Source organism: Zingiber officinale, chromosome 10B (assembly GCF_018446385.1).
Source record: "Zingiber officinale cultivar Zhangliang chromosome 10B, Zo_v1.1, whole genome shotgun sequence".
NCBI classification, from domain to species: Eukaryota; Viridiplantae; Streptophyta; class Magnoliopsida; order Zingiberales; family Zingiberaceae; genus Zingiber; species Zingiber officinale.
The window spans coordinates 13,524,939-13,533,789 of record NC_056005.1 but is presented as its reverse complement, the minus strand read 5'-3'; the positions used below and the strand labels follow the sequence as shown (position 1 = coordinate 13,533,789).

Sequence of the window (8,851 nt, the reverse complement as noted above, 5' to 3'; positions counted from 1 at the left end):
CGATCAGATCCTTCATGCTCACTCGGCTCATTGCCACTCGCTCGGTCCACTTTGATGAGCTGGCAGTTTCTTGCCTTTGGTCACCTTGACTTTAACATCCACACCGACCGCATTTCCCACCTTTAACTCGTCCTTAGTATGCCCTTTTACCACCACATCACCCACCTTCCTATAATTGTACGCTCCATTTGAAAGAAAAATTCCTATAAATATATATCATAACTAGAGATCGAACTGCATAACTTAGCACCTCATAGCTCCAAGAGTGACCTTGTCATCTTCACATGATGGCAAAAGAAGACTACACTCGCCCTCAGCACCCCATCAATCTATCTTAAGACCAAGATAGAAGAGGTAAATCATGAATAACTATTAATATTTGGAATAATGATGGGCGCAAGAAGGACCTTGTCATCTTCACAATCAACTTTGCAGTTGTAGCCGGTCATTGATCTTCACAATATTTTTCAAAGTACTTCAATTTTGACTTGGCCATTGAAGTCGGCGTTTCACAATATTTTTCAAAGTACTTCAATTTTGACTTGGCCATTGAAGTCGGCGTATCATCTCGCTACGCTTGCAGAGCTTTTCACATGATCAAAACGCACTTTATCTAAGAGTTCAGTCACCAGTTTATATTGATGCCTTTGATCTTAGATGAGCCGGAGTAAGATTCCATCGCGAGTTTTAGTAAATGTAGTCCCATACTATGTCATTAACGAGGTGACATTCCAAGCTAAATTCCTCGATAGCAAATACAATATTGAGAGTTCTGATAACATTGTTGTTATTGTGGGTACACCGCTCATGATCTGTGGATCTTTTCTGGACATCGAAGCATTTGGAATGGAATAAAGCTGACAGATATCAAATTCATATGGCAATGAGGTAATATGGTCCATTCTCTGTTGCTTCTCTCTTATCAGGAGGCAGATTCTTTTATCTAGAAACCCAGCAATATACCAGTCAGATCACAGTAGAAGGATAGCCGAATATAATACATAAAACTTGAATGCAAAATAACTAACAGTATGGGATAGGAATTTGTTGCCGAATGCACTAACAAACTGTTACAATATTGAAATCCAAAAACAAATTTAGTTCATTCCTCATAATTTGGCAAAGGTTGGCAGTACATCCTACCATGCTGAGGCATACATGAGATGCAGATGAAAACAACTACTATGCTTGCAACAAGTCTCCGGAACCAAATTCTACTATTAGACTTATTAAATAGAGAACTGATTGTTAAAAAGAAACTATTATATAATAAATACAATGTACAGCAGGCTACTTAGTATCTAATAAATACCATTACTTGGTAAAATTTTTACTCAAATTTAATTAGAAATGTTATGATCTATTATCCGATGCTGAAATGTCTTGATATAAAGATAAAAAAATGCTAAAACACTTTATGAGCAGCATTTAATGTTATATAGGATATGTGATATATCACGCCAGTCACATCTGAAAACTGATAGAAAAATTAAGTAGGAAGAGGTTCCAACATATCTCCTTATTGATCAAAAAGGATTTATGTATATGCTATAAGAAAAGTTCTTGTCTGCCCCCTATAGTTTCAAATAAGGAAATATCAATTTGTCTTCCTAAATAACATGCCTCAATTTGGTCCCTAGAGTTATCAAATGTGTATGAGTCAGCGATAAGCAGTAGTTTTAAATGGAACCAGATAGGCCAGTTCAATTGGAGGTTGATCTGATTCAGTTTGGTATATAGAACCCAAAGCTGAGAAACTGATAAAAACCAGATAAAAAAACAGAAATCTGAAAAACCTGTGTTTACAAATTTAAATTGGTGCAGGGTCGGGATTCATTTCTTGCAACTGTCTAACACGAGATCAAGAACTCCTAGAACAGTTAATTGTGTATATAGAAGTTTATTCATACGTTTGATATATTTTATTATCTATGAGTTTTTCATATTTTAGAATTATTTATTTAATTTTATTATGTTTTAAACTTATATTAAATAGTAGATATTTATAAAAATATAAATTACATTTATGATATTATTGAGCAAACCAATTAAACTACAAAATCATTGAATCAGTAAACTTGCCAGTTCGATCCATAGATGTGAAGATGACTAGGTTGACAAGTTGGTCTCATGAAAACTTTGAGATAGAAAATTGTACAAAAATAGTTATCAAGAGTTTAAAAAAAATTAGAGAACTTCATTTTTTTTTTTTAAATGCAAATCAAATTAGATGGTTCCTTCCATGCAACATTTATTCACCCATTTTCTATTTCTATAAAACAAATCCTGAAAATTAAAATTTCTTTGGGGTTCCTTAGTAGGGTGTTAGTTTATCAGCAAATCAGGAATTATAGGAAAGATCAGTCAATATGATTTTAGTCCTGCCCAGATTTCAATTAAGTGGCAAAGGGAAAAAAGAGGATCCTACCTTGAATTCACACCCTCTAGAAGACAAGTGGGCATTTTCATCTAGATTTTAAAGAGGGTCGAACATCATTATCTTCTAGGAGGTATTTAGGCAAATTGGCTTTTGATTGTTTCAGGGATTTGAAACTTCAAAGGTCAAATTGAGATTGTTTTCTTTTTTGAAGCTTCATGGGCCAGTCTAAGATCTCCCTAAATTATATCTTCATAATCAAAGTAAAACAATACTGTAATCGGAGAGCACACCTGTTTGGTCCTAAAACAGTTCCTTTACATCCTAAGGAAACTTGCTCACTGTGATGAAACTCACCTGTTCACTCTAATGACAAGTCACCAGCAACAAGGCAAACAGAAATGCCAGATAGACTATTTCTTGAAACGTATCCACTTAAAGAGATTGGCAACCAACAATACAATCTAAACTATAGTCATCAAACTTTCAAGGCACACTACACATATGATATTACACGGATATATACTTTATATGCTAATTTAGAAGCGAGTAAGAAACGCCTGATCAGAAAATGTTTGCTAGATATTACGAAGAAACAAGATACACTACTCCAAAGGCTACTATCTTCAACCTAAAGAATCTTTTCCCAAGTGTAACGATCCACATTCCAGAAAAAAAAAAAAAGAATTCCATATTTCGTTTGATGAACAACAAAATCGTTGAAAGATCAAAGATCTACTCGATACTTCGATAGAACCTTCCTGCACAATCAACAAACAGATATACCTCTTCTTTCTCACCAAATCATTAAAAAAATTGCAACTTGTAGAGACTAGTAGCAAAGGGGAGGTCTTGATGTAGTTTTTCTTGAAAATGGAATAAAACTAAAATTTTTGCCATTTGTTAATCAAACAAAAGGGAAGGCGTAAAACAACAAAGATCTGACCTGTTTTTTCTGAAGCAGCAGCTAATAGTCCGTTGCCATCTAGTACATTAAATTGATAAAATAGCAGTCAAAATATTTGAACTCGGATATGCTACCTCAGAGACGAAGACTGAAGACATGAAATCTGGCTAGGGTTTTGTGGATTGAAAGAGAGAGAAAAATGAGCGATGCATCGGAGTGAATATTCTTAGAAAATTCGATTGCCATCGCCAGGACCAATTATAGCAACACTGCGTTTTACCTCCGTTATAACGCAGTTATATTTGCGTTATATCGGACAGTTACGCCAACCTGCTACATCCTTACCGTTATTTTGATCGGAGTTGCTTTTATATCGGTTAGTGACCCAAATAAATTCGCTTTCATCACCGCATTTTGTTCATTCTCCAAGCGGATCGGAAGAAGCGAAGACCTCGGCTCTCAGGTTCTTATCTCCTTCCATCTACCCGCTTCCTCCGTCCTACACGCCTCCCGTGATCCCCAGGTGATCCTGATCCCATATTTTCATGATAGTTTTTAGATCACGAGATGCCCGATCTGCTTCCGTCATTTTAAAACGTAGATTAATCTTTCTTTTCTCGCGTCGTTGCTCGGATCGGAATTGTCTTCATGTAGATCTTTAACTCTGAAGCCTTCTCCTTGTCTTGGTCTTTTATTTTTAATTGTTCGTGTTAAATACAACGCCATGCGTGTTTCTGTTTCAGATCTGCGGCCTTTTTGCTAGATCTTTGATCCGTGTGTTGTAATCGTGATTGCTTTAGGTTTAATTAAGTTCGTGTTTTGCTCGTGATAGCTGAAGGAGCTATGGGGCTCACTTTCGCAAAGCTCTTTAGCCGCCTGTTTGCTAAGAAGGAGATGAGAATTCTGATGGTTGGGCTTGATGCTGCTGGTAAAACGACGATCCTTTACAAGCTCAAGCTCGGCGAGATTGTCACCACCATTCCAACTATCGGTGAGCATTACTGTTTTTTTTTTCATTTTTAATTCCGGTGATGGTTGCTACATTTGCTTGGGGACGAGGTTTGTTTTACCTAATATCTTTTCTGCTGTTATTTAGGTCGTATACATGCATTATTTCTTCTAATGAATCAGTGATTTTCAAATATTTGATTAAGGTTTGTAACTTGTGAACGTCATTGATTGATATCATGTAGCTAGGATCATGGAGAACAAGAGGATAAAGAATACACATCATGAACAACTGAAACAACTTCTGTAGATCAGCCATGTAAATCAATTTAATAATATTAATGTAACACGATCAACCTATTACAGCACTCAGATCCATATTCAAAATATAACCAAATACATGAAATTAACAAGAGATAAAATTATTGCAACTGGTTTTTAGCGAGCTACAGAATGTATTGTCAAATCAAATCTTTAATATGCTTCCATAGGATCTGTTTTTGTTAGAGTAAGAGCGAGATCTTAGACAATTGAAAGATCTTATCATTAATCCATAGATCATTTTAATTCCATTAAAAAAAAAAAGAGAATTTGGAATTTTCCACGTTGATCAAACAAACAAAGATTCAACAACCAAAAAGAAAGATCAATTCTTTGGGATCCTTTCTTCAAATGGATTGAAGAATCTCCAATAATTCATTTTTGGATCTTCCTTGATGTCCCAGCTATTCACAGAACTTGAGATGTAGATGAATGATCACTTGCTTCTGAAAGAAAACTTGATAAATACCCAACAGCATTTTTAAATAGATCTTTTTTTTTTCATTTAAAATTAACAGTTATACAGTGACTTTCTGTTTGCTAAGTTAATGATTGCTTCTTTTGATGACAATTATATTGATTTAAAATGCAGTTTATGGATATTCAAAACATGGATAATTACGTGCAGCTTATCACCATATGGCATTTTCATTTGGTTATTGTAGATTATTTGAACATTTACATTTAGTTATTATAGATTATTTGAATATTTACATTTAGTTATTGTAGATTATTTGGGAGCCTTGGCGCAACGGTAAAGTTGTTGCCATATGACCAAAAGGTCACGGGTTCAAATCCTAGAAATAGCCTCTTGCAAAAAAAAAAAAGCAGGGTAAGGCTGCGTACAATGGATCCTTCCCCGGGATCCCGCATGGTGGGAGCGTCGTGCACCGGGCTACCCTTTTAGATTATTTGAAGGTCTTCGTGATTTTCTGATTGTTTGAGTGCATGATTTATGTTTATGTGTTTGTTAAGTGAGATGGGTCTTAATGCAGGATTCAATGTGGAGACTGTTGAGTACAAAAACATCAGTTTCACTGTATGGGATGTTGGTGGTCAGGACAAGGTACCACTCCATTCTGGTTAGCCAGTATTTCTCTTATCTAAACAACTCCGTCACTCTGGAAAAGTTGTTTTTTGGTGACAATTGTTTCATGAGAATTCCAGAGGTTGATGGGATAATGAAACAACATGGGAATTTAATATCTAAGGTGGTATCACAGAAACTATCACTACAAATGTTATGATCCTGACATGTATAGCTGACTTGATTCTCTAATTATGATTTATCTGTTAATAGTCACCTTGTTTACCTGTTTCTAAATCATGTTCTGGTAAACAACAGATCAGACCTCTCTGGAGGCATTACTTCCAGAACACACAAGGACTTATTTTTGTTGTTGATAGCAATGACCGAGATCGTGTTGTTGAGGCAAGAGATGAACTCCACAGAATGCTTAATGAGGTACATGTTTTAGTAATATATTCTTGCTTTGATTTTCAGAGTTGACTCTGTTTCTACATAATATATTCTGGAGAATCAAAGTAGATTTCCTTGGATAGTTGAGTAATAATGGTTGTAGTATCATTTCTATTTTCTATCTTGTTTTTAGAAAAAAAAAATTGTGTATTCTATATGGATCTAGGATATTCCACCAGTAATTAAGGTAAATTGTTAACAAGACAGAAAATTTGCTGCAGTAAATGTTCTACTTGTGCCTTTCCTGATTTAGTTAGCATGAAATGGAAAGTTCCTCAGTTCTCTTTATTACTATTGTAAACATGCATAAATGCCTACTCGCAACTATTTTTTTTAATCTAATTTCATGTAATTCTATATTGATAGGATGAGTTAAGGGATGCTGTCTTGCTTGTGTTTGCTAACAAACAAGACCTTCCAAATGCAATGAATGCTGCTGAAATAACTGATAAGCTTGGCCTCCATTCTCTCCGTCAGCGTCACTGGTAAGATATACTGGCAATATCTGTTTTCGTTTGATTATCTACTATAGCAGGTAACTGCTATCTGTTGCTTGGCAATTAATTTTTGGATTCTATGCTAAACTATCAGAACAATAATAACCAAGCCTTATCCTATTAGGTGGGGTCGGCTATATAGATCCTTTTACGTCATTGAGCTTAGAAGCTAATAAAAAATAATAGCAATCATAGAATTGATTTGTCACATTAAATATGGCTAAGATAGATGCATATTATTATCTTCTTTAGAGGGTTTGCTGTTCAAGTTTAAAAGGTTGGGTTATTTTCTCTTCAATATCAAGAAAATTGGGTTGAAATCTGCATCCTCTCCTGGAACCCAGATTGGTAATCAGAATAGGAGATCAGTTTTTATATTATTGGTCATTGTGCTATCTTTTCTTGAATAAATATTGATCATTATTGTGTCTAAACAACAACAACCAAGTCTTTTCCCACTAAGTGGGGTTGACTGTATGAATCCTTTTACGTCATTGAGCTCTATCTTCTATTATATCATCATCTATATTTAAATAAATTTAATTATCATCGTCTAGAAAAGGAAAAAAAAGGAACACATAAATTGGCATAGAAGATTAGTTTATGAATTGTTATTAGTCTCTGGCCCTTATTTCCTTGAATAAATGTTGATCCATATTTGGCTAGAAATGTAATAAGAGGAAAACAGTCTCGAGAGTTTAAGAAAACTCCTATTGGTAATTGAAATAGAAGATTAGTTTACAATTGCTATTGGCCTTTATCTTTCTTTTCTTGAAGAAATAATTAAACTGTGTTGTGTCTAGGAAAGAAATACAAGGAAACACAGTCTCCTGAAGTTTAGAAAAGTTCACAAAGAGAGACCCAATATAGTTTGCTGAGATGAGTTTTGCTAGTTTAGGACAAACAGGCTAGGTTTTCTGCTTTTTATTTTTATTAATGTTTCCCTCGTAGGTCTGAAGTCAGTTGAAGTCCAACCTACATTCCTAATGAAATTAATGCCCTATTGTCAGTTTCTTGATTCTTTAACCTCCAACTTCCAGATTATGCAAGTATCTTACTGTAAAGTGTAAGAAGTTCCTACGTTTATTCCCCTATTGTCAGTTTCTTTGGTTCTTCAACTTCTAACTTCCAAACTATGCAAAAGATCCTACTTTAAAGTTTAAGAAGTTGCTACTATTGCCAGTCTCTTCTGTTCTTCAACCTCAAATTTCCAGATTATGCAAAGTATATCCTACTGTAAAATTTAGTCGCTACATCGATTTCCCTACTGTCAGTTCCATTGCTTGCTCAACCTCTAACTTCCAGATTGTGCAAAGTATCCTACATTAAAGTTTATGAAATTGCTAGATAAATTTTTGGAGAATGAGAACACAGATTTTATTTCTTTTCTAGGTACATACAAAGTACGTGTGCTACATCCGGTGAGGGGTTGTATGAAGGGCTTGATTGGCTCTCCAGCAACATCGCCAGCAAGGTATCTACTTTTTCATTTCTTCAATATGAAATCCATGATTTGTTACTTCGACAAACAAATTCATCAAGTAATTCCCCTACTCTTCCATTGCATTCTTATAATCACTGTTTGTTTACAGTAATCAAAGCTGCCTTGAGGTTCATGTCTTAACAGCACGATTGTTAACGTTCATTGCTCACGTTCGATGCTTTTGAGACCTTGTGGAAACAGCAAAACTATCAGTGTGCCACTGTTTTTCCTGCCTTTTGAAAAGTCTTAATACTTGTCTGTAGAACAAATACGTGTCTGGTTGTCACTTAATATGGTTTATGTGATTCTCACCAACACCTTATTCCATTTCTAAAAGAGACCGTCAAATAATAGCTTTTGCTCGTGGACATTTTTCTCTCTTTTAGATTTTTATTTTCATTTAAAATTTGTGGATTACTGATCTTGTGGTTACATTTGTTATCGAATAGAATACATACCACGATACAAAAATAAACTCAATCATGGTCTGTGAGATGGCAAAGGTTCATATGGAACATATTTCCTTTTTTTTCTTTTGTTCTGACAAAATAAGTTGTTAATAAAGTTTAGCTACTCCAAGTCCAGGCTGAATAAAGTATGAGACGATGCTGAAGATGTCAAGAAGCTGAAATGCAAGTGGTTAAAGTGCAGTTTAGTAAGTCCTAGATGAAATGGCCATTTGTAGAACGCTTGCTACTAATTACATTGAATGAAGATTAACCTTTGAAACAGAAGCTAATCAATTTCGTCGCGCCTTTTGATGGCATGAGTACAAAAAAAGGGTCTCCCTAAATTTCGGAGGCATTCAACATATTAAGAGGAATGAAAGGAGAATAGG

The 8,851-nt window shown here is 34.9% G+C and overlaps 1 protein-coding gene and 1 long non-coding RNA gene across 3 annotated transcripts; one reads left to right on the top strand and one right to left on the bottom strand.

The window, feature by feature from the left end:
* Positions 1-708: 708 nt before the first annotated feature.
* On the bottom strand, positions 709-3,551 carry LOC122029479. The gene is made up of 2 exons (XR_006125076.1): positions 3,324-3,551; positions 709-943 (listed from the first exon to the last, which is right to left on the bottom strand). It is a non-coding gene; the product is annotated as an uncharacterized LOC122029479 (long non-coding RNA).
* A 103-nt stretch (positions 3,552-3,654) lies between these two features.
* LOC122029478 (ADP-ribosylation factor 1-like) lies at positions 3,655-8,383 on the top strand. Of its 2 annotated transcripts, none has more exons than XM_042588478.1 (7): positions 3,655-3,807; positions 4,117-4,275; positions 5,549-5,619; positions 5,899-6,018; positions 6,400-6,518; positions 7,923-8,004; positions 8,123-8,383. In XM_042588478.1, the coding sequence occupies exons 2-7, from the start codon at positions 4,128-4,130 to the stop codon at positions 8,123-8,125; spliced, it is 543 nt and encodes a 180-aa protein (XP_042444412.1). In that variant the 5' UTR covers positions 3,655-3,807; positions 4,117-4,127; the 3' UTR covers positions 8,126-8,383. The 2 variants fall into 2 exon arrangements, with proteins under 2 accessions (XP_042444412.1, XP_042444413.1); XM_042588479.1 differs by having other exon boundaries at positions 3,674-3,807; positions 4,085-4,275.
* The last annotated feature ends 468 nt before the right edge of the window (positions 8,384-8,851 follow it).

Excerpts from the sequence above, each read along its gene's own strand:
- LOC122029478 (XM_042588478.1), top strand. The coding sequence starts at position 4,128 with ATGGGGCTCACTTTCGCAAAGCTCTTTAGCCGCCTGTTTGCTAAGAAG. Across the intron at positions 4,276-5,548 it reads CACCACCATTCCAACTATCG|GATTCAATGTGGAGACTGTT; the intron begins GTGAGCATTACT and ends GTCTTAATGCAG. Across the intron at positions 5,620-5,898 it reads ATGTTGGTGGTCAGGACAAG|ATCAGACCTCTCTGGAGGCA; the intron begins GTACCACTCCAT and ends GGTAAACAACAG.